Source organism: Alternaria viburni (genome assembly GCF_023758015.1).
Source record: "Alternaria viburni strain BMP 2772 chromosome Unknown scaffold_12, whole genome shotgun sequence".
Taxonomy (NCBI): domain Eukaryota; kingdom Fungi; phylum Ascomycota; class Dothideomycetes; order Pleosporales; family Pleosporaceae; genus Alternaria; species Alternaria viburni.
In genome coordinates this window covers 801,442-827,888 of record NW_026055781.1, presented here as the reverse complement: position 1 = coordinate 827,888, position 26,447 = coordinate 801,442, and the positions used below count along the sequence as shown (strand labels likewise).

Below are 26,447 nucleotides of genomic sequence, written 5' to 3'. Positions count from 1 at the left end.
ATTCCTTCTCTCAGTCCCGCACATCACGCCTTCCTCGCCCTTCCCACCCACGTTACTAATCCGCTTCTGCATGTGTTTCCGCCTGCCTTGGTCGCCTCTGCATATCCTCCCTCCAGCTGCCCACCTCGTCTGACCCAGACCCCTGTGCCCATCCTGGACCCCCGTGCCGACTGCCCGCATGGAAGTCTGAACGATGGAGGGACCTACTACCATCCCACCTGATATAATCGAGCGTCAGTCGCTCTGCTTCTCCCGCCCCATGCCTGGCATGGTCGTACAGCAAGGCGAGAACGGCTTCAGAGAGGGACTGTCCCAGCTCTACGTGCCGGCAGAGAGCAACGCCGCCGAGCAGCTCGTCAAACTCAAGGATGCCCTCCGCAAGGCTGATACCGACAGCTTCTGGATCCAGCTCACCCAAGGCCTGGCCAAGATTGCCGACGCCCAGTACGCTTTCGTCTCCAAGCGCATCCTCGTCGACGACAAGAATGTTGCCGTCGAACTGCCACCCATCGGCGAGCCTGGAGCCTGCCTCATGGGCGAGGCTTTCTACATCAACGACGACCATGGCAACGGACCCGGCCACCTGAGAAACTTCAAGTACCATGCCTACCAGTGTCCGTGTGCCTACATGAAGCACGACAAAGTCTTCATCATCCCCGAAAGACTAAACGACTTTATTCTCGACAATCCAAACGACCTCATCATCCCGGGCGAGGCCTACCTCGGAATCCCCTTGTTTGCGGAAGGAAAGTGCTTCGCCCACTTTGGTGTCATGTGGGGTAAAGAGGGGGCTGCTCGGCGCGTGTTGAGCTGGGGATTTCTTGAGATGCTGTTCCATAGCCTGGAAGACATGATCCTAGAGCGCGTCTTGGAAGGCAATGATTTTGCAGAGGCTGCTGAACCAATCCGAGCTCAGATACCCAGGATCGTGCCCCACAGAGCCGTCTCAGTTGCCCAGTCATTGAAGCCTTACGCCCGGAGTCTATCCCATGAGTTGAGGACGCCGATGCAGGGTGTCGTTGGTATGCTAGACGTCATGATGGCAAACGTAAAAGAAGCATCAGAATCCCTGCAACTTGAATCGCGGACCCGTGAGATACTCGACACACTCAGGGAGAACATTGAGGCGGTCCAAGGTGTGTAACAATCCTGCAAAACCATTGCTTAATCCTCCTGGGAAACACCAATCCAGCATCGAGTCTTGAACCGAGCCATGCTAACTACGTATCAGACAGCTCAAGACGCGCAGTCGAAGCAGCCGACAATGTTGTCCACGCCTATGACATGAACATGGGCGTACCAGAGACCCCACTTTCGCCACTAGACAAGACGCCCGACCAGTGGAACACCTTCTGGCGCGAGATGCGGCCGGATCTGATGATTACCGGCAACGACATGCGCGCTCCGCTACGCGGCATCAAAAGAAGACGACACGAAGTTTCCTGGGCAGACCATGCTAACAAGACACGCGTGGTCAAGAGTGCCCGCCAACGAGTTCGAGACACCTTTTCAGAGGAGCCTCCCATGCGCGGCACCAAGTCCTGTCCTCCAGATGCAAGCGCTCTGGAACTGGACCGACTAGACCACACCTGCTCACATGGAACATCGTTGGGCAAGTGTGACTCCACCACCTCGCCAATCTTCGCATCCGAACACTCCAAGGTCCCTGGACTGCGACACACCAACCTGCGAGAAGTCCTTCAGTACGTCATCAACGATGCGCTCAAAGTAGGAGGACGACCGGATTCCGCCATCGCCGAGGCCACGGATACGGGAGAGCGCATTGAAGTTCGGACGCGTAGCTCGAATGGAGAGGCACACACCAAATGGATCGAGTGGACTGTTTCCGCCGATGTGCCAGAGACAATCGTCATTGACGAACGGGACCTTGCTAAGATGGTCTCTTGCCTTGCTCTCAACGCTATCAAGTTTACACAGGACGGATCCATCACACTCCAAGCGACACTCAGCGCAAAAGGTCGCTACATTGTCATCAACATCAAGGACACGGGCTCCGGCATCCCGGCGGCGTTTCTGCCTAACCTGTTCAAGCCGTTTTCAAGAGAAGACGACTCCATGACACGGCAGAGTGAGGGGCTGGGCCTTGGTCTCATGGTCGCGAAGGGTATTGCGAGGAAGCTCGGTGGCGATCTCTTCTGCCTGCGTTCGCATGTGTCGGGACCCGGAAGAGGATCAGAATTTGAGATGCGAGTCCCGCTTACCCCAGGCGAAATATGCAGTCGCCCTGCAACACCATTTGGGTCCCCCACCCTGTCCATCAAGTCTCGCATGTCTATCGATCCCGAGGTACCTCGTCTGGACCTTGGCCGGGGCCCAGTCACCCCTCCGCTGAGTTCTGATGCATTCAGACACGAGCGGGAACGTCGGCCACCAATCACACCTGTCATCACCGCCCCCTCTGCAAGATCGCCAGATGACATTGGCCTTGCTACTCCCCGCCGCACTTCATCGCCCCCGCGGCAACACTCTACTCGCGCTCTATCTCTGGAGCGGGACGTCGTGCCAACCGATCTCGGCGAACAGCTGCCCCTGAACATTCTGGTCGTGGACGACAACGCTATCAACCGACGCGTTTTGGTGAGCATGCTCGGCAGGCTGGGCTACAAGAACATTACCACGGCATTCAACGGTAACGACGCCGTCGAAACGGTTCGTCGCAATGCGCTCGCGCCGGCTTCTGAAGCATTTGATGTCGTCCTCATGGACCTGTGGATGCCGCTGCTGGACGGCTTCCAAGCTACCGAGGTGATTCTGAAGATGCCCGAGCTCGTGCGAAAGCCGACCATCCTGGCCGTCAGCGCCGACATTACGGATGCCGCTCTGGACAAAGCAGTCAAGAGCGGAATGAAGGGCTTTGTCACCAAGCCCTTCATCACCAGGGACATTGCCCGATTGATTCGGACATACTGCGCAAGCCAATGAGCTTGCACTTTCTACTTCTCCCACGGCGCTATGGCTGCCTGGGTTTATTCACGATACATAGATTATAGTCGTACACGATACAGGTGGTGATGCTAGAGAGCGGGCATGACTGGATCGGACTGGGTACATGATGATGACGATAGCATTTGACCGGGCCTTTGAAGGCTTTTTGCGGCGTTTAGCGAGCGGGATACCTTTGGTAGGCCATAATACCCTTTGATGAATTGTGCATGTCGGGACGACCTGGAACATGGGCTGCAATAGCATACGCGGGCTACTATCCAACGAAACGTTTACCATATGATTCGACTCGCTGCTTCCTTTGCGAGTGACACTGCAGTGCTGGCAACGTGAGCTCTGCTAAGACGCGGATTGCCGAGCTCGACCCGCAGGCACGGCAGTCTTGCCCCGGTGAGCTGCAGTCATGATGTCCAAGGTGGGGAGCTCGAGCCGCGGGGCATGGCCGAACATGGCACCTGGCCTCGGAATCTGGCCGCGCCCCAAGCCTTGCAGAGTCGCTGCGAACGGCGACTCTCACCAGCCACATTCCGCTCGAGGTGCAGTCGGACGGGTGCGCGAATGGCAACGAGGTGCGCGAAACGTGTTGGCGGGCGAAGGGTGGCTGGAGAGGCTGCAAGCGGACTAGTGCTGTGGCGCATGCGGGTCGATTTTAGAGGACAGATTTCTTGGGACGCGCCGAAGTCGAGACAAGAGCTGTTGCGCCGCCAGTACAGCCGTTGCTGCCGTGGACAATCGCAGAACCTTCCATCCTCTTCTCCTGTGACGCTGCTTGTGCCAGGAAACACGGTCCCTCCCTTGCCGCTCCCAGTACTAAGGCGGACGTTGTCCCAGTGCATCTCAACGTCATAGGCAAAGACCACACACTTCGCGAGCCGAACTATCTCTGCGACCACCACCACCACCGCGCCACGCGGACCATCCAACAGCGAGAGCACCGAGAGACGCAGACGCGGCACCGAGAGCAGTGGGCATGGAGAATGCGTACACCAAGACGCCTGCCGAGGCGCTGAGGCAGTTCCAGGTCGAGGAGCAACAGGGCCTCAGCGCCCAGCAGGTGCAGAGCGCACGGGAGAAGCATGGCAAGAACGGTATGTCAGCGCCGTCGCAGAGGCCGCCCACCACTAACACGCGGGACAGCGCTGCCAGAAGACCCGCCGACACCCATCTGGGAGCTCATCCTGGAGCAGTTCAAGGACCAGCTGGTCATCATCTTGCTAGGCTCGGCAGCAGTGTCGTTCGTACTTGCCCTCTTTGAAGAGGATGAAGGCTGGACCGCTTTCGTCGACCCGGCAGTCGTACGTACTAGACCAGACTCTGCCTGCACTGCGCTGACAGGCCCCATAGATTCTCACCATCCTCGTCCTCAACGCCGTCGTCGGAGTATCGCAGGAAACCAGCGCCGAAAAGGCCATTGCGGCTCTGCAAGAATACTCCGCCAACGAAGCCAAGGTCGTGCGCGACGGCCACGTCAAACGCGTCAAGGCCGACGAGCTGGTCCCTGGAGATGTCATCTCCGTTACAATCGGCGACAGGATACCCGCCGACTGCAGGATCTTGTCTATCCAGAGCAACAGCTTCAACATCGACCAGTCCATCTTGACCGGAGAGAGCGAGAGCGTGTCCAAGGACACCCGGGCCGTCAAAGATGAGAGCGCCGTCAAGCAGGACCAAGTCAACATGCTCTTCTCGGGTACCACGGTCGTCACGGGCCATGCGACTGCGCTGGTCGTCCTGACAGGCGCCAACACCGCAATTGGAGACATCCATGAGAGCATCACGGCACAGATCTCGCAGCCCACACCCCTCAAGGAGAAGCTCAACGACTTCGGCGACCAGCTCGCAAAGGTCATCACGGCCATCTGCATCCTCGTCTGGCTCATCAACATCCGCAACTTCAACGACCCCTCGCATGGCAGCTTCACCAAGGGCGCCATTTACTACCTCAAGATTGCCGTCTCGCTCGGTGTCGCCGCCATCCCCGAGGGTCTGGCCGTCGTCATCACAACCTGCTTGGCCCTGGGCACGCGCAAGATGGCTGCGAGGAACGCCGTCGTGCGGAGCTTGCCTTCTGTCGAGACTCTCGGCAGCTGCAGCGTCATCTGCTCCGACAAGACTGGCACCCTCACCACCAACCAGATGAGCGTCAACAAGATGGTCTTCCTCAACGAACAGGGCAGCGGCCTTGAAGAGTTTGACGTCCAAGGTACTAGCTTTGCGCCCGAGGGCCAGATCTCACTTCGTGGCAATCCTCTCGAGAACCTCGCGGCGCAATCCGACACTGTCCGCCAGATCTGTGAAGTCACGGCGCTTTGCAACGATGCCGCCCTTGCCTACGACTCCAAGAATGGCACGTATAACCTCGTCGGTGAGCCTACTGAGGGTGCCCTTCGTGTCCTAGTAGAAAAGGTTGGCACTCCCGACATTGCCCACAATGCCACGCGCGCCAGCACCTCGCCTGAAGGACGCCTCGATTTCGCCACCAAGCACTACGAGAGCCAGTATTCCCGCCTAGCAACCTACGAATTCTCCCGCGACCGTAAGAGCATGTCTGTCCTTGTAAAGAAGGGCAACTCGCAGAAGCTTCTCGTAAAGGGCGCCCCCGAGTCAATTCTTGATCGTTGCACCAATGTCGTCGTTGGCAAGAACGGCAAGAAGATACCAATGAGCAAGCAACTGGCCAGTCTTATCAACAAGGAGATTGTCGAGTACGGCAATCGCGGTCTGCGTGTCATTGCTGTGGCGTCTGTTGAAGACGTTGAATCGAACCCGCTTCTGGCGAAGGCGAAGACCACCAAGGAGTACACTCAGCTAGAGCAGAAGATGACTCTCATCGGTCTCGTCGGCATGTTGGATCCTCCTCGTCCTGAAGTCCGCGCCTCCATCGCAAAGTGCCGCTCTGCTGGTATCCGCGTCGTGGTCATCACTGGGGACAACCAAAACACTGCCGAGTCCATCTGCCGTCAGATTGGCGTCTTCGGACCCAACGAGGATCTTACTGGCAAGTCTTTTACTGGTCGCCAATTCGATGATCTCTCCGAATCTGAAAAGATGGAAGCCGCTAAGCACGCAAGCCTCTTCTCCCGCACTGAGCCAACGCACAAGTCCAAACTCGTCGACCTCCTTCAGCAAGCCGGTGAGGTGGTCGCTATGACTGGTGACGGTGTGAACGATGCTCCCGCACTCAAGAAAGCTGACATTGGTGTTGCCATGGGCTCCGGAACCGACGTAGCCAAGCTCGCCGCTGATATGGTCCTTGTAGATGACAACTTCGCTACCATCGAAGGCGCCGTCGAAGAAGGCCGCTCTATCTACAACAACACTCAGCAGTTCATTCGCTACCTCATTTCGTCCAACATTGGAGAAGTCGTGTCGATCTTCCTGACTGCCGCTATGGGTATGCCTGAAGCTTTGATTCCTGTCCAACTCCTCTGGGTCAATCTCGTTACCGACGGTCTCCCCGCCACCGCTCTCTCCTTCAACCCTCCGGACCACGATGTGATGAAGCGCCAGCCCCGTAAGCGCGACGAGCCTCTCATCAGCGGCTGGTTGTTCTTCCGTTACATGGTTATTGGTACCTATGTCGGTGCCGCAACTGTCGGTGGCTATGCGTGGTGGTTCATGTTCAATAGCGACGGTCCTCAAATCTCGTTCTACCAGCTCCGCCACTTCCACCGCTGCTCTACCCAGTTCCCTGAGATCGGCTGCGAAATGTTTAGCAACTCGTCTGCCCAGGCTGCGTCAACCGTCAGCTTGAGCATCTTGGTCGTAATCGAGATGCTCAATGCCATGAACGCTTTGAGCAGCTCAGAGAGTCTGCTGACACTGCCGCTCTGGGAAAATATGATGCTCGTCTATGCCATCTGTTTGAGCATGGCCTTGCACTTTGCTCTCCTCTACATTCCGTTCTTGCAGGGACTCTTCAGTGTCATCCCGCTAGACGGCAACGAGTGGAAGGCGGTCATGGCCATTAGTGCGCCTATCATGTAAGCCATCCTCACAGTCTGTTAGAATCAACGAAAGAGCAAGGCTAACATGAAACCAGCATCATCGACGAAGGTCTCAAATTCCTCGAGCGCAAGTTCTTTATCCAAAAGGGTAACGAGAAGTTGGAGCTTGTCGAACAGCAAAACGGCCGGGCGAAGAAGGACTAGGTGTCTTCTTCCTCTTCTTCCTCTTCTTCTCCCTCTCACTCGCTGAGACGGGTCAGTGGACGGTCACATCTCCGCTCTGATCTGGTCAAGGAACGCGTAATATAGTCACTCTGCATATAGAAGCAAGAAATTGGGGAGTAGGTGTTTTAAGAGATAGCGAGGAAGGGATGTTTTGATACCTCTTGCATGAGACTAGGAGTTTTTGCTTCGTTCAATGACGAGTGGTAGACGTAGATGCGAACAGTATGAATAGAGCAACAGTCACGCCACAGCGAAGCGAGTATACGTGCCTTGTATGTTTATTGTGAGTATCGTACAAGAAAGATGTGCAATAGACAGGCATCATCGGTTCATGTCTGGACGACCGACAGTGCAGTCTTGCCGTGCTGAATATCTTCATCGGCTGGCGCATGAAAACCGTAAGTAACAGTCTGCAAAGCTCCTGCGAAGCCCAAGTAGCCTTCGACAGGCAAGCCCAACTCTTACCCCAGGATTCCCCCAACACGAAGACCTCATTAACTCTCCACTCGTCCTCCGACAATGCATGTTGCGTATAGCTCACACCCATCAATCACCGACTCGATCCATCAACCTCACGCTTCTCCTTAGCGCCCATCATACTTTGCAGTCAGCCTCCTGCCCTCCTTCTCCACGTCATCGACCTCGGGCTCCCAATCGACTGCCTTCTCGTGCACACCAAGGAACTCCCAGATACCCTGTCCCGCCTTGATCTTAGCCTGCTTACCCTTCTTGGCCGCCTTCTTCTCCGCAACCGTCTTACCCGTAGTCAAAAGGTGCATGTCAACCCTGAGCTTCAAGTATCCATTCCCTAGAAACATGATGTCTATGTTGTGTTTGCCGACAACTGTCTTGGCCTGGACAATGCGGAAAGATGCGTGAGGGGGAGCATGGAACGCGTGAGTGGCATACGGCGAGGAACGAGATGGAATACTGAGACTGGCACTATGGGCACCGAATGCGGCGCTCAGACCAATAATGGAGGAAACCCTGAGAGTGCGCTGGCCGAAACCGTGGTTGTCGATGTGGGTCTCGGTGTACATGGGGCAGTACAGCTTCCAGGATCCTTCAATCGCACCAAGAGGCATGGGGACACGGGTCAAGATGCTGTAGCGGAAGAAGGTAGATGCAGTCTCGGCGCGCTTGATGTCGGCGTTGGCCTTTTCCACTTGCAATGCGTTTGTGACGACCACCTTGAGCGCGGCAGTGTTGGTGTCATCGGAGCGTTGCAGTTGTAGCAGCTGTTCGCTCTTGGGGGAGCAGCCTGTCAACTGGGGTAGGCAAGGAAGGGGACCTACTTCTTTGCTGTCGTAGAGCCAGTCGTCATACTCTTCCATGTACTCGGCTTCCTCGGTGAAGTTGATGGTACGCTGGGAAGTGGTGAAGGCAGTAGTGAAAACGTCAAAGCTGGCTTCGGTGTGCTTCTCAACATGCTTCTTCTTCTTGCTGAAGGACGAGAGCTCCTCGTCGGGCCGAGTGTATGGCTTGTTAGGGCGCAGATACATGTCCAGAACACTTTGGGTTGTGGAGGAAGAGGTGCTCGACGTGGTGCTGGTTGCTTCGCTGACAGCGCGACGACCTCGGGGGCGTGGTTTGGGGGCGTCGTTTAGGGGCTCTTTGAAGTTCATGAGGTTCGCAGAGGTGAAGCTCTCGATTTGGCTGTTAGTGAGTGGGTTGACGGAGCCTTGGCTACCGACCACGTGCTTGTCGGCTTTGGCAAGTCTTGCGATAGTCATGAGAGGGATATCGGGAGACGATTCGTCGGCAGTAGGTGCTTCCTCGGTTTTCTTGGTTGTGGTCGCTGCTGACGACTGTGCCGGTGCAAGGCTGAAAGGAATCGCTGACACACGAGGAGTGGTTGCAGGAGTGCGGCTCATCTGCGAAAGAGGAGTCTCGGTGACAAGGACTTCAGACTGAGCGGAAGCGGCCTTGGTCGCCTTGGCCGCCTTAGCCGATGACTTACTGACGCCGTCCTTCAGAGTATGGGGAGACTTCTGAGGAAGTGGAACCGGTGTCTTCTGAGGAAGCGGGACAGGTGTCTTTCGAGGAAGCGGGACGGCTGTCTTGTGAGGCAGCGGAACTGGAGTCTGCCTCGGACGAGAAGACAGAGCCGCTGCGACGGAGGGCGCTGGTACCGGGGTCTTGATGACGTTGGAACTCTTCTGCAAATCAGAGGCAGCAGGCGCTTTCTCCAGTTTCTGCTTCTTAGCCTTGCTCTCGCCAGACTTGACGACCTTCTTCGCCGTCTTGTTAGACTCAACAGTATCCTTCTTGTCCGAAGCCTTTGGCCGTCCGGGCTTCTTCTTGGGTGACTCCGTAGGTACGATAGCTGGTATAGCGACTGCGGCCTCGCTCTCTCGCTTGCGCTTCTTCGCAGCAGAAACTGGTGTGCCGTCGGGTCCAACCTCCCTCTTCTTGTACGGACCGCGTGGACCATATTTCCCATTCTTGAGAGGAGTCGCAGCAAGCTTGACAGTAGGTGTCGCATCGACTGGTGGTGTGTTTTGCTTCCCTTCTACCTTCTCGGGCTCCTTGGTAGCTTTAGCTTCTTTGGACAGCCTCTTCAGTCTCCTGGCTTCCTTCCTCTCGGCCTTCTCTTGCTTCTTCTTAGCTTTCTCTTCCTCGGCAACTTCATCCGTCGCACCATCGTTGGTTTTGATAGGTGCCGGCTCCTCGTCCTCTTTGAAGTCCATGCTGTTGTAAGACGGACGCTTCATTGAGGCGCCTTGACCAGTCAGGTGATGCTGCGGCATGCGGTAGAGACCGTTAGGCGGCATCGTTTCGATGGCTGTTGGTGTGTGGCGGGTGGATTTTGTTCCAGAAACGTGTTTGTTGACGCGGTTTGCTGTTGTTGCCAGGTTGACTGGGCGCAAACAAAACACGATCGAGCCCGCAAGAGCGCGCGACGACGTGTAACTTTTTCAAATCCAGTTAGAGCGTGCGCGCAGAAGAATGGCTGGGGGATGACTACCTTGGCCCTCACGTTGCGGAGTAAGAGCTTGAACAATGTAGAAAGGTGCGAGAGACGAGGTTGACAAAAGTATGGGGAGGAAGTCGCGAGGGAGAAAAGTCAACAAGCGATCTGCCTGGACTCAAGGTGAAGGTGAAGACGAGAGCATGCACTCACCTTCACGGTGAGTGTCGAAGGATCCCAATGTAGCCCATGCCAAGACAGAGAAGTCAACGACGTTTTCCAATCACGTGGCTCAGTAGGATCTACTAGATAAAGCGTTTGATGTGTGTCATATGGTGGAGGTGCGGGAATCAACAAATCTGCACCACCACTATCAGATCCCGCGGCTGCATGCATTGCAGGACATACGATGTTTATTCGGATAATAGAAACACGGGTATAATATAGCTATGCGTATTATTTCTGCGGAAGCCTGTTCCCTTCATTAGGTATCTTGACGTCAGCTACTACTTAGCCCTTCCCCTGGCGGTGACAGATCTGGATTTCACCACGCCTTAGGCGCTTGAATAGGATTTAGACATTTGTTGATACGATTTAATTGTCGACAATAGTAGTGTTGGCAAAGGTGCGGTCGAGGCCGAAGCGTGAGGCACTGAATACATGGACATCGCTTGCCGGTCGTAGAGGGACCGTTACAGCGGGACATCTCAGCGGCGATGATGGTTCATTCATGCGAGTTAACATAGTTCTTTTGATACAGAGTTGGATGTATATCAGCGCCCCGTGTTCAGCCATCCCAAACGCACATGGTGTCTATAAACGTCTCCACTTCCTCAGCTATGACCGTTTTCAGATGCACCCGTCTGATGCATTTCGTAGATTTTTGTGTACTTCAGGTCATTGTATGAGGTATCGCGAATAAGTCAAAACGCTATTGAGAGAGACCCCATCTTCCAGGCCTCATGGCTTCATGTTTGATGGGTAGAGCGTCTTCACGAAAGGCATGTAAGCGTTGACGAGTGACGCCATTAGACGTTCCAGAGTATGCAGAGCCGTTCGCTCGAGTAGTCTGTCTTCCTAACAACTGCCAATCGGGTACTCTTGAGTAGACACGTGGGGAAAGAAAGAACAAGGCTGGCATGAGCATATGTCTGGTGGTGTTGACTTGACGGATGGTATGTAAATGGTGTTGTGGTTGAAGTGAGCCTCTTTAGCATTCCACATAGCATCTCTGCAAGTATACGGTAAGCAGAAAAGGCTCAATCTATGGATGTGTGGGGCTGTGATCCAACTTGGTCGACTTTCGGATGCTGCCCTCGGTAAGCGAGATCATGGTTGAGCTCAACAATGGAATGATGACTCTGAACGTACTCCGTCGACGTGGAAATGATGATAAATCTGTAGCGAAGCATTCGTGAGCTCCTCGCTATGGAACACAATCAGCATCTACAGGCTGACACTGAGTTACCCTATAACTATATCTTCTCTTCCTCTGAAACCAAAATGCACTAAGTGATTACAAATTACTCCCCGTCTCTCGCTAGACTGGCCTCGTAAGCATACGCGCCAGACCTTAGAGACCCGGCGTATGCGCAACATTCCTGATATCCTTGGTTTCAATGCGACCTATAGCTGGATACATATCATGCCGATCAATGTAACTATTCACGGTCTTGACATTCTCCAGTTCATCTTTGCTCCCCTCACTCTTGGCCGTGTCCACCTGCACCAGCGCGTTCTTGTCCATATCGTCGTCGAACTCAGCTAGCCCGCTTCTTGCTGGGAAACTAGTCACTTCGCCGCCATTCTCCTGGATGGGCGGGATACCCGCCATGTCTCCGTGATCTAGACTGAGCTTGCGGACGCGAGAGTCTAGATTTGAAGGCGGAGGCTGTGGTGTGTTGTCGCTGGGGATTGCGCTAAGGGACTTGGAGCGCACGGCTTGGAGGGCGTTGGAGTCTTCCGAGGCGCGATTTGGTGCCTCGCCTGCTGAGAGGGAGCGCTGAGGGTCAACGGTCGGAGTATGTGGAACGCTGTTCGAGCGCTGCTTGTCGTGTGCGGTTTTGCTGCTCTTGGACCACGACTTGAATTTGAAAGCCGAGAGCCAACCCGGGCGCTTTTCCTTGCCAGCGTTTGGATTCAGGGCACGTTCGGCAGCCAGCTGGATGTGGGATTTTGCTTCTGGCTTTGAGGGCTTGAGTCCGGCGACGTGGGCTGGCGAAGGAGCCGGAATGGAGCGGACATCGTAGTCTGACTTGCGGCGCGCGCCTGCTGCATCCACATTGGATTCTGAAAGACCCAGTACAGCACGGTTTCGGGCGAGATTGGATTCCTTGACTTCTTCGGTGATGTACGACATGGCTTTGTCGATGACATCGATGTACTCTGGATAATCGACGACGCAGGCTTCCCGGATCAGACGCAGCTTCTCCCAGTCTTGCCGCACTGCTGGCCCTGTGAGGTCAGGGTGCCAGCCCATGCTCTTGAGATCGGATCGGATTCCCCGGTCAACCTGCTCCTTGACGCCCATGAGATCAATGAGCGCATCGACTTCGGTGCGGACAACCTTGACGTACTCGCTGAAGCGCGTGGTGTCCTTGACGGTCCAATGCGAGGTGGTCATGCTCAGGTTGCGCTTTAGAGTCGCCCGCGCGCCCGTCTGTGCGAGGAGATCCTTGAGGAGGGCAAACTTCTCGCGGAAGCCTTCTAGTCGGTTGGTGTCGAGTGCTGGGTATTCCAGGCGCGAGAACGTCTTTGGACTCTTCAGGCCGTATACGTTCATCAGTTCATCGCGCGACATAGTGCTAGGGCGGCCGGCGATCTCATGCAGGGCCCTGCGCACCTTTGCATTGATAACCTCGTCGTCAAGCCTCGGGTCTCGGACGCCAAAGTTGACTGGCAGATGCGGATCCGGGTTCGTGATGCCCGGATGGCTGGGGATCATGTGTCGAGCAATGGTCGCGGGCGGCGCAGAGATGCCCACGGCATCGCCAAAGATCAGCAACCTGCCCTGCTGAAGGCCGAGCTTGGCAAGCGCAACCTTCTGCGCATGGTCGTGGTCCTTGGAAGGATGGATGAGGTTGAAAGCTTCAACACAAGTGCTGAACTGGGTCGCGAGAGAGAAGACGTCGGTGAGGACCTGCGCCTTGGTCTTGGCTCCGACAGGCTCGGTTGATTCGACAAAGTCGGTGGTACTCTTGGTCGTCATGTCGGCGGGGCTCGTCGCGGCTTCAGCTCGAGAGATGTCGATGGCAGAGCACAGAAGCGCGCGCGCCAGCTGGAGGAAAATCAGGATACATCACGGATGCGGTCAAGTCGATATTCACTGCATGTGCGCATGACGTCTGGGGGAGAGACCAATATCGAACTGTGGCGCAGAGGAAGCGGGGCACCGATCGGCAAGTCTCTGTCCTGTCTTGGCTTTCGCTGCACGCTCTTCATTCGCGAACACGCCCGCTGTCCGCAACCAAGCATTGCGACAGTCCATGCCACGCCTTTGCCTGCTGCACTCGTGTGTCTTCGACGCCACACGTTGCCAGGGCTAGATAAATGCCGCACTGCTCGGCCTCTCTTTGTTGGGAGTCAACGTGCGACCGCAGATTCGGCTGCCAAATTTTCACTCTTCTGCTGCGGCTCGCGATCTAGATCGTGCAGCCATCTTGGGTGCTTATCTGGTTCTCTGCGGCAACACGACGCGGAAACTGTTGCTTGCTGGCGCGCGAAGTGTCTGGGATCTAGTGTGCGTTGCATTGCATCTGCTATCTAGCTCTCTAGGTTTCTGGGAGGGCCAGGAAGACGTCGTAACACTACCAAGGCCGCGCGGGCTGTCCAGTCGTACCTGACCTCATCCTCCTTTGTCGCCCCGACGGTAGGAAATCATCGCGACGCTCGGCAGCCATCTGCACCACCGTGTGCGTGGAAGACGCATGGAAACCAGCATCCGCGCCATGTTTCGTCAAGAGGCCATGTGAGTAGACCGGCTGTCAGTAGGCAAGCGGTTGCTGAATTGGCCATTGAAAATCGCGCGTCGCTTTCGCTAGCGGCCGTCTAGTATAGGACCGAAAACACACACACACTAAGTTGTCTCCATTGGGAGAGCTGACGATCAGGCTGCGCACATCGGCGAAAACGCTCAGCCTGTCTGTTTGACGGCATTTGCAGTATCTGATGAAGAGCCAGCTCTAACACAGCCGCGCTGGGCGCGAACAAGTAGCGTGGTCATCTCAAACATGGTAGAATGGGCTCTTCCCCCCCGGCTTCTCTTCATTGACGCTCACCGCCGTATTCGTATCGCCGTCTTGGTCGCACGACCTTGTGTCCGTCTCTTGCTTTTGTAGCTCGTTGCGCTCAATACTGAACTCGTTCGTGACAAATATACCACTGCCCCGGCGATCAAGCTCGCCCAGCCTACTCGCTGGCAGTGCATCGTCTTCGCTTTCTCGCTCAGAGGCACTTTTGCCAGACACGTTGCTCTTGTTGCCGGTTCCAGCCGGCCCATGGTTGCTCTTCCAGCCCATGGGATACGATTGACGCTTCGTAGTGTTCTTGGTGCCTATGCCCGAGCCGAAAAGTGGCCCGAAAAAGCGAACGAATGGAGCGCGCAGCATAGGAAGGCAAGCACATACGATACCCGCATTTGCTTCTATCACCGACCATATTGTCGCGGGTACGGGACCCCAGGTTGGATCGGGGTTGTTTGCGGATCGTGCGATTGTGGTGGCACGATATATAGACGCGAAAGTGACACTAGCAAGTTAGCAATGGGCCTTTGACGGAACTCCCAGACACGTACAAGCCTCCAGTGCCAAACACAAGCGCCACGCCCAACTTTTCAGCCCGTCCCATAGAAAGACTCAAGATCTGCCGAAAAGGCATCGCAAGCAGCATAAAGTCGGTCGTGATTTGAACCGTCGCATAGGAGATCCACCAGGGTTCATTCTTAAAACACCGGGCACCGGGTATGGTCCTGTCCCAGAAGGCCGCGATTGGTGTGCATTGGAACACGGTCGCGATAGTGAATGCGAAGCCGGTGATGATGATCCAAGCGTCTACACCAAAGTCAGTCGATGAACTGGTGTCATGTCAGAGCACTTACTCATGATGTGACAAGCAATACGGAACGACTTGGTGGTTATGGCGAAGATTCGGTAGTAAAGACAAACTACAGAGATCTTGTTGAACATCAGAACGACTTTGTAGACGACTGCAACGGTCAGTAAGCTTCGTAGTGACACTCTGCACCATCTTCACTAAATGACCTTTTGTAGCCATTCAGGCCGGGCTCCTGGAGCACTCCATGCTGTCCAGAAGGATTGTACGGTCGTTGAGAATCTACTTACTGTTTGCTCCGTAGAACCATTGGCGAGCGATGATGCGGGAATCGGCGGGTAAGGATTTCCATGGTCTTCCGTAGCCATAGACTACCGCTGTTCGAATTTAACGAGTGTCCCTCGAGGTGATGCGAGTCCACTAACCTTGACACTCTGTTACAGAGAGCACGACCGATGATATCAAGGCAGCGACGATCATGTAGTCGTCCATTCCCAGACCACTTCGCTTGGTCAATCGCTGTGCAAGGCGTCCGGCGACAAAGAGACCCGCGACAATGACGGCTAAGACGCTGGTGAGCCAGAGGCCCCATCCACGCTCAACTGAGCCTTGAGTTCCAAGGCCGACGTTGGGAGCCATGTCGCATGAGGGTACACTCAAGTTTTGGAGAGCAAGTCCTGTGGATGACCCACGAACAGCGGGAGCCTACGGTATAATCATTAATGGGCCTCGTGCAGCATGGGACTTTCCAGGTACCCGGCCCTGAAGATACGGCCATGCAGGGTATAGGGTGTGCAGCGGCTGATGACCCTTCCGTGGGGGCATCACGGGAATGCTTTGACGGCGAATTTCTCTGCATTCGTATCCGACGCGATTGGATCTGGTGTACCAATCTTCGGGGACCACACATGTCGATCTCTACAATGCCGTGCGCGCTCAGGGTTTTCCCTGCTACGGTCCAGGCGTTTGCCGTGAATGCCAGGGCTGACTGCCAATCGGCTCGGTGCAGTGTACTGAACAGGTATGGGTGGGTGACATCAGATGGCGATCAGCGGTGCCCGGAATTGTGCCGGATGTAGGCAAATCGCACTCATCGCCTACGCCCGTCAGGTTTGGGTCTTGAGTTGTATCGAAAAAGCAAAGGCTTGAGCGGAATGAACAGCATCAAAGTCCCAAGTGTTCGGGTTCGTATGTCACGACGATGGAGAGGTCCGCCAGATCGAAAGGTTCCGGGCGACTGGGAGACGGGTAGCGCATTGGGACTAGTGTTGTCCTTGCTAGGGCTGCAGCCGAGATGAAGCCTCGTGCGTACCCGTCCTGTCTGACAACGTCGAAGCTTTTGACGCCGGCGTAAGACCGCGCGCACTCGGCATGAGTCTTTCGCAACACTGCCATCTGCCTCGGGACTTTGCCTGGTCGGAGCTTTGTCTGGTTGCAGCCCTGTTGTCCCATCGTCGACGGCTGGCCACGCAGGAACGTGGAGCTAACAGCTTGCCACCGAGCCGTGATTTACATCTCGCTCCAATAAAGTCAGCTGGCCGCCCTCCAGCTGTTTGAAGTTATTCCGTCGAGCGCATGGTAGTTGCTGTTTCGAATTGAAATTATGCAACACCTCCTCCTTACCGCTGCAGCTGTAGCTTCGCTATTCGGTTCGGCCGTCGCAGCGCCGAAGAATGGCTCCAACATCGAGACGTCGAGCGGTACCTTGATCGGTCACCCATCGTCTAACAAGACACGTGTGACTGAATTCTTGGGCATTCGATATGCAGAAGCGCCAGTCGGCGAACTGAGATTTGCTGCGCCGAAGAAGTTCGACGCGCCCAAAGGAACCGTTTTCGAGGCATCCGAGTGGGTCAGTAATCACGACATCACTGGGTAGTGCTCAATCACTGACAGACTGTAGTCTCCGTATGTTGAGAGTTCGAACATGTAGGATACGTCTAATGACTTTACAGTGACTGCCCTGCTGTTAAGCCGCCAGTATCAGCTTTCCCCAACTTCACACAGCCATCCGGCTTGCGTGTGTGGAAGAACTTCGCAGCTCAGAACAACAATTCGGTGTCCGAGGACTGCTTGAAGCTCAATGTCTGGACGGCGAGTGCTGGTGATACCGATGCAAAGAAACCAGTGCTGGTGTTTCTTCACGGAGGACGTACGTGGTCCCTTCGGCTGTCATGGATGACTTCTAACAGCCACGCTAGGTTTCCAGATCCCCGGCCCTCACTCTCCCTTCTACAACGGGCAGTATCTGGCCGACGCTGAGGATGTCGTTGTTGTGACATTCAAGTAAGACACCCGCTGTGGTCGACCCTACACCTACTGACTGGGTCAGTTACCGATTGGGCATCTTCGGCTTCGCTGGTGCTCCTGGTGTTGAGAAGAACGCGGCCCTGCGCGACCACCGTAGCGCTGTCGAATGGGTGCGCGATAATATCGCTGGCTTTGGAGGCGACCCTTCGCGCATCGTCATCTTTGGACAAAGTGCAGGTGGCGCCGCTGTCGACTACTGGGCATACGCCTGGAAGAACGACCCAATTGTGTCGGGTCTCATCCCCATGTCTGGAACCTCACTGAGCTTCGTTCCCAACACAGTCGAGTACTCGGAGTCTATCTGGTACAATGTGTCCCAGACCATCGGTTGTGGGGGTGCTGCCAATGACTCTGCCGATGTCGTATCTTGCGTACGTTCTGCAAACATGTCTGCTCTTCTGGCTGCCTCGGCAAAGGTTCCTGGTCTTCCCAGCGTCGGTCTGACTCAAGCGACCTTCCATCCAACCGTCGACAACATGACGGTTTTTGCGGATTATCAGCAACTCTCAGCGGACGGTTCTTTCGCCAAGATTCCGCTTTTGGTCGGCAATGCGGACCACGAAGACGGCTGGTATCGCATTTCAGGGTGGGCGGCCAAGCTGAACTTTACCAACGCGCAATGGGATCTGTTCACCCAGCGTGGCTTCACATGTCCATCCTCCTTGTCCGCTGCATACAGGGCGCAGTACGACGTGCCGACCTGGCGATACAGATACCACGGAGATTGGGACAACCTTCGCCTCTACAACAGCAGCGCAGGCCTCGGGCCTCGAGGAAGCGCGGCCTACCACGGCTCTGACCTAGGCCTGGTCTTCGGTGCCGCTCAAGACATCTCTGGCCTGCCCAATTCTCCTGCTGAGAACCAGTATATGAAGCATGTCCAGGGCGCCTGGGCTGCGTTTGCCCGTGATTCGCAGGAGGGGTTGACCAAGTACGGATGGCCGATGTACAACTCGGGTAAGCACTGGGAACACCCGAACGCCTGTTTCTACGCTAACACGTGCAAAGGCAATGCTACACTCGTCGAGCTGGCTTATAACAACGACCCTATGCCCAAGTTTGTCAATCCGACAATCTATGACGCATCTTGCCCCGCGGAAAACGATCCGCTGCCTGGACGAGGTGCTTTTTAAAGAAAGATGGTTACATTTGTATTAAGTAGACACCCTTACAGCATGTTATTCAGCAACACCTTTGTGACGTTTGTCATCGCTTTGTTCTAACTATCGTCGTCTGCGTTCATGCGATTCGCATCGCTGCATCCTCTCGTAATTGGTCGCATAAGATCACAAATCCAAATCTTGGATGACTCGCCGTTGAACCCGGCGTTGAGTCTGTGTCAGAAGAGGTTGTGTTCCCGGCACTTGGGTCCCCAGGACCTGCCTCGTTCGGATGGCGTTAACGTTTATGGTTACGGCCCGATGCGCTGACGCCAACCAACGAACTTTGTCGTGAGCCAGGACTGCGCCAACCGACTGTTTATAAGAACGCCGACGAAGGACAACCCACCGCAACGGTTATATCAGATCGATATCCCGGTCATTCGATTGGACTGCCGAGGTGATTGTGACAGCGGCTGCATCTGCGATGGTAGGAGCACGTGGATGTAGCGCACCTAGCTGCACCGGAGACATCCCCCCGAATGAATTCATCGCGTATCGCGACTTGATCACGACTTCTGCATTGACGCGATGTAGCCAGGTTTACCGTTCGATAGTTCCGTCGAGTAGGATTGAGGCTCGTCGGCTGCGCGCATGCAACCGCCGTTCTTCAAGAGCCAGAACGCAGACGAACTCTTCTGACCCGCCTCCTCCACTTGGATAGCTGCTTGACTCGCAGTTCCATCGCACTAATTTGAGACTGTAGCAGCGGACGCCTGAGCAGATCGAGATCCTATACGACGACCCGTGTCACAAGATGTCCAGTCACGTTGATATCATCATGAAAGGCGAACAGACTGCAGAGACGGGAGACAACAAGGATGATCCCCCGTCTTGGCAATATATACATGTCCCAATAAGGCGCTGGGATGTCAGAGTACAGGTACCGAGACTAGAATGCCATGCCGCGTCCATGCTAACCCACCACAGCAAAGTTAGTGCGGGACCCTTGCGATTGCGGCGTGATGTGTGCATAGAACACGGGCTGGCACCCCGCGCCTTGGGTCTATACTTCTAGGACGACTACTCTGGTAGTTGTCAGGTACTAAAACCAACGACTTTCCGGCTGGAAGGTAGTCTGCCCTGCATTTGAACAGTACGCGAAACGGACCGTCTTTACAACCGCGAGGATGAGTTCACTGGGTGCCTGGCAGTTCACGCCACTCATGACCGAGTTTCCTACCAATGTGTTGCCCAACCTAGGGTTCTGGAGTGCGAAGAACGGATCTTGGGAATACCAGATTCAGCTGGCATGGCCGCTGAACTGGACCTCACAGGAGGAGACGTCGACTGTGGAGACAATGTAAGGACACAGGCAGCGCCAGCGGCACCACGGGGATTCGGACTGACACGGCTACTAGGTATGTCCTCGACGGCAATGCTCTGGGTATGACTGCCACAGAAGCCTTCCGCCGCCGCCGTCCCGTCGAGTTCAACATGCCCGACTGCATTGTCGTCAGCATAGGCTACCCGGAGACCATCGAAGATTCACCGTACAGCACGCAGCGGAGCTACGACTTCCAGCCTCCAGTCTGCGATGGCTGCCCCTTACCTGCGGTGCCCGGCGTGCAGTCCAATGCGGATGAGTTCATCGAGTTCATCGACAACGCTCTCCGGCCATGGGTTCAGGAGACGGCTTTCCCGAAAGCTGAGTTTGACCGCGACGCACTCTACGGCCACTCCTTTGGCGGCCTCTTCGTCCTGTATGCGCTCACGGTACGGCCTGATCTCTTCGATACGTTCCTCAGCGCTTCTCCGGCCCTCTTCTTCAACGACGACTACGTCTTCAACAACACGGACTTCCTCGCACCGCTGGCGTCGCCTTCGGCCAGCGACACGGCCAAGGCGACCAAGCCTGCTTTCCAGATAAGCTACGGCGCGCTCGAACAGAAGCTGGTGAAGCGACGGACGGAGACGGACGCGGAGTTTGCGTTCAGGCAGAGCATCCTCGTGCCGCAGCGCATGACGGATCTGAGCCAGAAGCTGTACAGCAGGCTGGAGGGCAGCCCGGCGTTGAGGGATGTCAGCATCCACGAGTACCCGTTCAGTGACCACGCGGCAGTAGGCGCGGCAGCTCTGGCGGACGGCATCGACTACTTCCTGGACTGGTGAGTGAGAGCGAGGTTGTGGGAGAGCAAGGGGATGTCAACGTGTCCATGTACCTAAGTTCCGCGTTAGCCGGGCGCAACGGGGCAGTAGCTTGACGAATGGATCCGGACTACCTGCCGCTTTGGCAGTATAGCGCAGTGCTTGACCGCCGTGTTCGAACACCTGGGGGAGGCGGCGGCGGGCGTCACTGAGTGGTGGAACGGCGCAGATTGCGCGACAGGTGTCTTGCCCACCGCACCCACCGCGGTGCGCATGGGGTGCGATAAGTGATGGCGGCGGCGGGCGGCATTGGCTGCCAGGGCGGGGCGGTGGGTCCGGCCGCCAGCAGGAGGCTCAACGGACGGGTTTGATCAGCGCGGGCTGCAGAAAAGATTTCGCCTAGGGAACCCCGGCGCTACGTCATCTTGAGGGAGACGACGGGTCCGGTGAGAGGGAGCACCGCACGTAGAAATAGCATCGCGGACGCACCCAGCACGACGACGACGACGACGCCGACGACGCCGACACACACGATGCAGCGCGCCAACACGACCGAGAGCCTGCGCACGCCCGGCGCCGCCATCTCGACGCTCAACCTCAACAAGCCCCCGCGGCCGGGCATGGAGCGCGCGCCCACGTCGACCAACCTGACGCGCCCGCTGCCCATCCAGCGCCTCGAGGGCAAGGTCGTCATGATCACGGGCGGCGGCGGCAAGGTGGGCGTCGAGTCGGCCGGCCGCCTGCTCATCGAGGGCTGCAACGTCGCCCTCATCGACATCGACCAGACGGCCCTCGAGGTGGCCGTGCCCGTGCTCAAGGCCGCCATCCCCACGGGCATCCCCATCGAGTCGCGCCTGCTGACCATCGTCGCCGACGCCACCAAGGAGCCCGACGTCGAGGCCTGCGCCAAGAAGGTCGTCCAGCGCTTCGAGAAGCTCGACGCCGCCCTGCTCAACTGCTGCCACCGCGGCGAGTCCAAGAGCATCTTCGACGTGACCGAGGACGACTTTGACCGCATCATGACCATCAACGCCAAGTCCGGTACGCCACGTGACCCCACGTGACCCCATGTGACCCCACCACGTGACCCGCTGACCACTGCCAGCTTTCCTCGGCGTCAAGTACGCCGCCACCGCCATGCAGACGACGGCCGCCGGCGGCTCCATCATCATCCGCTCCTCCATCGCCGGCCTGCGCGGCTTCCCCAACCTCATCTCGTACAGCGCCAGCAAGTTCGCCCTGCGCGGCATTGCCCTCACCGCTGCCGAGGAGCTCGGCCCCCTCAACATCCGCGTCAACACCATCCACACCAGCATCATCCAGACCCCCGGCTACAAGGACGGCTGGAGCAAGGAGAAGCTGGCCGAGCTCAAGGAGGAGACTGCCCTCGACCGCTTCAGCAGCCCCGACGACGTGGCCAGCGTCGTCGCTTTCCTCGTCAGCGAAGACAGCAAGTTCATGACCGGCGGCCACCTGAAGATTGACGGCGGCTGTGTCGCTGTCTAGACGTTCCACGTAGCCTTGCTTGTTGTACTGCCATGGTCGTCATTTGCATGGATGGAGTTTGGGATGCCCGCCTTTCTTCACAGGCCGAGGCTGCATGTTTTGCGCAGGCTGCCATCACGGAGCCGACACATAGAGGCACTTTATTAGACGGGTAGAAATGCATCACCACACGGACCTGTGTCCGCAAGTACTCCATCTGTCAGCATGCTTAGGCATACCTAGGTGCTTTGCCATGACAGCGCGTGACGTCACTGCGTCGTTTCCGAAAGTATCCGCGAAGCTGCCATGGTGTGACGTGCATTAGCCATACGCCATCCCTCGGAAGGTTTCTTCGCGACTTTTTACTTCAATCCTCACTTCAACCCGTTAGAGACCCAAAGCCACCATGTCCGAACCTACAGCGACCCAACACCATCCCAAGTTCCAAACTCGCAAGCCAGAGCAAGATGCCGTCGACTACGAAATGCAGACATATACGCGCGGACTGGACTTTGAACGCCCACCGCTCACCTTCCAGGCTGACAAATGGGAAGAGCTGGCCTGCAGTCGCATGTCAGCCGACTCAAAAGGCTACGTATACGGATCCGCCGGCGTACGGGAGACCACAGACAAGAACCGCAGTGCCTTTAGAAGATGGTCGATTGTACCCAACCGCCTAGTCAGGTACGACGGCTTCCCTGACCTGACATCCGAGATCTTTGGGGAGAAGATGGTAGCACCCATCGCCATGGCGCCTGTCGGTGTACTCAAAATCTTCAACCCAGAAGGCGAGGTCGCGGCTGCAAAAGCAGCAGCCAAAGAAGCCATCCCGTACATCCTAAGTACGGCAAGTAGTACGAGTATAGAAGATACTGCCGCAGCGAACGGCCCCAACAGTCAACGCTGGTACCAACTCTACTGGCCGTCACGCGAACACGACGACATCACCATTTCGCTACTTGAACGCGCAAAGAACGCCGGCTTTACAGCTCTGTTTGTAACTCTAGATACGTACATCCTCGGGTGGAGACCCGAAGACATGGACAACGGGTACAACCCCTTCATGCGCGCCGACCGCACAGGCGTAGAACTTGGCATGACGGATCCTGTGTTCCGGAAACAGTTCAAAGCGAGACATGGCGTGGATGTAGAACGAAAGATGGAGGCTGCGGCGCCAGAATGGATGAGGACGATTTTCCCGGGCGAGAGCCATAGTTGGGAGGATGTCGAGTTTCTCCAGAAACACTGGCATGGGCCGATTGTGCTCAAGGGCATTCAGAGCTTGGCTGATGCGAGGAAGGCGGTGGAAATTGGCGTGCAGGGCGTCGTTGTGAGTAACCATGGAGGCAGGCAGCTCGATGGAGGGAACTCGTCGTTGGGCGTGCTGCCACATATTGTTGATGCCGTTGGGGATAGGTTGACCATTTTCTTCGACAGCGGGATACAATCGGGTGCTGACATTGCCAAGGCCATGGCGCTAGGAGCCGACTGCGTGCTGATTGGTAGGCCGTATGTGTATGGTCTGGCGCTTGGAGGAGAGAAAGGCGTGGAGCATGTGCTCAAGAGTCTGGTGGGTGAGCTCGAGTTGACATTGCATTTGAGCGGCATCCCGAGCGTGCAAAAGAAGGATTTGAATCGCGCCGTGCTCGTTAGAGAGGAGGCGCTTTTCGAAAGTGTGAAGGGGGTGGGATTGCGTTAGGGGAGATATTGCAATCTATATGGATCTTCATCTAATCACATGTGAACGTGTCGACACTCTTTTTAGCCTCACTCTTCCCTTTGGCCAGCCACCTCCCGTGACCAACCGCAGTAAGCGCTACACATTCTTCGATGTACGAGCACTTATAAGCAGCAGCTCCATTCGGCGACATCTTGGTATCAGAATAGTGTAACCGTTCTGAACTTACCCTCTTCTCACCTTCACTTCGATCAAGACTTGCGTGGGTATCTAGACTTCCCGACGTTACCTTAACTTTGTCCATCTCCTGCAAATCACCAACACAATCTCCTCTTCATCTTGCAAAGCCTAATCAATATGTAACCCACTACAACTCTCCGTTACCCGGGAATGAGAGAGTCCGCTCCTGTCCATGGATACATAAGCCGTCTCTGCGCCTTTGTCTCTATCTCACCGACCCCACTTTACTCTACGAACCAAAAGTATTACCACAGAACGAGTCCAAGTTTCAACTGACTCAACATGGCCTAACTCGAACGACGACTTGCGGTGCTTAGGTCTCGCAGCCTAATGGTACCAATCACAGATCCAAAAACAAGCAAGCGGCCCGCTGAGGAGCCAACGTCCGAGCCCTCGTCCAAGAAGAGCAAACATACTGCTCAGACTCTCACCGTACGAACTTAAGCCTTGGAGAAGAAACGCAACAAGACGAGACCTCGGGAACAGTCATGGAATGGGACACGCCGTATACGACATGCTTTTGGTTCAAGTCGAGGAACAGTATGGCGAGGACAGGGTTGTGCTTGAGCGGATGAAGCGGGCTCTGGAACAGGAGTTTGGTGGATTCTTTGGAGGCGAGTGAGACGGTGGTAGAGACGCATGTAGGAATGAGCACGTTGGAGATTGGATTTGGTGACGCCGCGGACCAAAAGTGTGAGACCCCTTTTCTTTTCGATGGTAACGACTTTCTTACTCTTACCATGACGGGTGGTCGTGAGCTGCATGCATGGCGCGACCGGAACTTGTACCTTTAACTTTCTTCTTCCATGCCAACGCAGATACGATTGCCAACTCCATTCGCTCCAAGGTACTTTTTCGGCTAACCATTACTGCCGCAAAACACTCTCGTTGCCCTTGAACTACGAGTGTCAATGTCATTCCCCTGTCATAAATGATCTAAGTTTTGCAAGGCTCAATGCTATACGGATATATCAAGCGTCACCAACTACACATGCCGAATCTACAGACGCCAATCCAGAAAAGGCCTTTTATTGGACGACAGATCACACCCTCATCATCATCCGTACCGTAGGAATAAAGTCTTGACTATCCTTCTCTTGCTGTTCGAAGCTCTGTTTAAAGGCTGCCAATCCCGCAAGGATCCCGCATACCATAAACACCAACGACACAAGCGACCAAATGACACCCCAGCATTGCGACGAACCGCCATACCGCTTAGCGAACACGCTGGCATCAGACGAGTTGACCTTGCGGAGGATGAGGTCGTCACAGATATCCCAGACGCTGTAGAGAGAAGACATGACGCCGATGAAAAGCTGGAGCGGCGTTAGCAAGGACGTTTCGAGGGGACAGGGAAAGACACCTACGACCATGAACCTCAACGCCTCGCCATGTTCGATGAACCAGAAGGCTACCAGTAGCCCTACGCTGAGAAGAATTGTGACGATAGTCAACCAGTCTTTTCTCGCCCACCATAGTGTCAGCAAGAAGCAGACGCCTAGCACTATACTCGCTACTTTGGATGCCACGATGTTGAAGCCACAGAAGGTCAGCAGAGCACCTATCAATGAGGAGCCCAAGTAGCCAGCAGGCAGAGTTATGAATTGCTTGCCGCCGCGCATATGCGTTACACCGCCTTCATGGGGATCAAGGGAGATGGACTCCACTCGCCCGCCGGTACAGCAGGATGTTATTGCATGAGAGAATTCATGAAAGGCTATGACGAGCATCTGTGGGTTTCGTCAGCTATCAACATCTCCCATTGCCCCACGCTACCTACATACCTTGAACGGCCACAACACCCACCGTACATACGGCAAGTTCCACAACAACGCAATAACGACAACATACGCAGCAATAACACCCAGCGTAACCCCTTGGGTGTGATTTACACTCAATCCGCGGCGCTTAAAGTGATGCGAAGCCTGCGAGGCGACAGCCGGCCCCGCTGTGACTAGGGTCCGGCGCGCTAATTTGGCGAGCGTGCTGGTGTTGCGAGGCGATGCTGCTGGCGGCATGGCGGTGTAGTTGTACGTCTCTGTGGTACGAAGTGTTTGAGCGTGGGCAGAGCGGAAGCCTGGGTACTGAGTAGCTAAAGTACAGAGGAATGAAGATGCTGTTCTTGTTGTTCTGGTGAGTGAAAGCGGAGAGTGGCTGAGGAGAAGACGTGGAGCTGACGCGTTGTTTGTGGAATGCGCCACGCAGCACGCTAAATTTAGCAGGGATGTGGCTGTGTCGGCATTTTGTTATTAGGTACACGGAACAGGAGACAAAGCAGACTTGGACACTGGATACAGTAGATGATATTGTACTGAATGGGATAGTTTGTGTATTATGTATACCGCTTGGTAGAGTGCGGCGTCATGCTGAAAGGAAGCGGTTCACTGAGC

The 26,447-nt window shown here is 55.7% G+C and overlaps 11 protein-coding genes across 11 annotated transcripts; 7 read left to right on the top strand and 4 right to left on the bottom strand.

Annotated features, from left to right (window-relative positions):
* Nucleotides 1–193: 193 nt before the first annotated feature.
* J4E79_006325 (uncharacterized protein) lies at nt 194–2,943 on the top strand (the record flags this gene model as incomplete). Its single annotated transcript, XM_049355196.1, has 2 exons — nt 194–1,136; nt 1,232–2,943. The coding sequence occupies 2 exons, from the start codon at nt 194–196 to the stop codon at nt 2,941–2,943; spliced, it is 2,655 nt and encodes an 884-aa protein (XP_049210592.1).
* Nucleotides 2,944–3,934: 991 nt separating this feature from the next.
* On the top strand, nt 3,935–7,115 carry J4E79_006324 (uncharacterized protein; the record flags this gene model as incomplete). The annotated part of the gene is made up of 4 exons (XM_049355195.1): nt 3,935–4,052; nt 4,102–4,259; nt 4,309–6,947; nt 7,007–7,115. The coding sequence occupies 4 exons, from the start codon at nt 3,935–3,937 to the stop codon at nt 7,113–7,115; spliced, it is 3,024 nt and encodes a 1,007-aa protein (XP_049210591.1).
* Nucleotides 7,116–7,720: 605 nt separating this feature from the next.
* J4E79_006323 (uncharacterized protein) lies at nt 7,721–9,910 on the bottom strand (the record flags this gene model as incomplete). The annotated part of the gene is made up of 1 exon (XM_049355194.1): nt 7,721–9,910. One exon carries the CDS (start codon nt 9,908–9,910, stop codon nt 7,721–7,723), a length of 2,190 nt encoding a protein of 729 aa, XP_049210590.1.
* Nucleotides 9,911–11,620: 1,710 nt separating this feature from the next.
* J4E79_006322 (uncharacterized protein) lies at nt 11,621–13,255 on the bottom strand (the record flags this gene model as incomplete). Its single annotated transcript, XM_049355193.1, has 1 exon — nt 11,621–13,255. The coding sequence occupies one exon, from the start codon at nt 13,253–13,255 to the stop codon at nt 11,621–11,623; it is 1,635 nt and encodes a 544-aa protein (XP_049210589.1).
* Nucleotides 13,256–14,270: 1,015 nt separating this feature from the next.
* J4E79_006321 (uncharacterized protein) lies at nt 14,271–15,735 on the bottom strand (the record flags this gene model as incomplete). Its single annotated transcript, XM_049355192.1, has 5 exons — nt 14,271–14,793; nt 14,840–15,095; nt 15,143–15,250; nt 15,387–15,473; nt 15,522–15,735. The coding sequence occupies 5 exons, from the start codon at nt 15,733–15,735 to the stop codon at nt 14,271–14,273; spliced, it is 1,188 nt and encodes a 395-aa protein (XP_049210588.1).
* Nucleotides 15,736–16,699: 964 nt separating this feature from the next.
* On the top strand, nt 16,700–18,539 carry J4E79_006320 (uncharacterized protein; the record flags this gene model as incomplete). Its single annotated transcript, XM_049355191.1, has 5 exons — nt 16,700–16,974; nt 17,052–17,248; nt 17,298–17,382; nt 17,429–18,363; nt 18,415–18,539. The coding sequence occupies 5 exons, from the start codon at nt 16,700–16,702 to the stop codon at nt 18,537–18,539; spliced, it is 1,617 nt and encodes a 538-aa protein (XP_049210587.1).
* A 1,157-nt stretch (nt 18,540–19,696) lies between these two features.
* J4E79_006319 (uncharacterized protein) lies at nt 19,697–20,678 on the top strand (the record flags this gene model as incomplete). Its single annotated transcript, XM_049355190.1, has 2 exons — nt 19,697–19,869; nt 19,928–20,678. 2 exons carry the CDS (start codon nt 19,697–19,699, stop codon nt 20,676–20,678), a joined length of 924 nt encoding a protein of 307 aa, XP_049210586.1.
* A 509-nt stretch (nt 20,679–21,187) lies between these two features.
* J4E79_006318 (uncharacterized protein) lies at nt 21,188–22,160 on the top strand (the record flags this gene model as incomplete). Its single annotated transcript, XM_049355189.1, has 2 exons — nt 21,188–21,695; nt 21,760–22,160. The coding sequence occupies 2 exons, from the start codon at nt 21,188–21,190 to the stop codon at nt 22,158–22,160; spliced, it is 909 nt and encodes a 302-aa protein (XP_049210585.1).
* Nucleotides 22,161–22,545: 385 nt separating this feature from the next.
* Nucleotides 22,546–23,838, top strand: J4E79_006317 (uncharacterized protein; the record flags this gene model as incomplete). The annotated part of the gene is made up of 1 exon (XM_049355188.1): nt 22,546–23,838. One exon carries the CDS (start codon nt 22,546–22,548, stop codon nt 23,836–23,838), a length of 1,293 nt encoding a protein of 430 aa, XP_049210584.1.
* A 1,262-nt stretch (nt 23,839–25,100) lies between these two features.
* On the bottom strand, nt 25,101–25,358 carry J4E79_006316 (uncharacterized protein; the record flags this gene model as incomplete). The annotated part of the gene is made up of 2 exons (XM_049355187.1): nt 25,101–25,169; nt 25,209–25,358. 2 exons carry the CDS (start codon nt 25,356–25,358, stop codon nt 25,101–25,103), a joined length of 219 nt encoding a protein of 72 aa, XP_049210583.1.
* A 70-nt stretch (nt 25,359–25,428) lies between these two features.
* J4E79_006315 (uncharacterized protein) lies at nt 25,429–25,641 on the top strand (the record flags this gene model as incomplete). The annotated part of the gene is made up of 2 exons (XM_049355186.1): nt 25,429–25,474; nt 25,508–25,641. 2 exons carry the CDS (start codon nt 25,429–25,431, stop codon nt 25,639–25,641), a joined length of 180 nt encoding a protein of 59 aa, XP_049210582.1.
* Between the last annotated feature and the right edge of the window lie 806 nt (nt 25,642–26,447).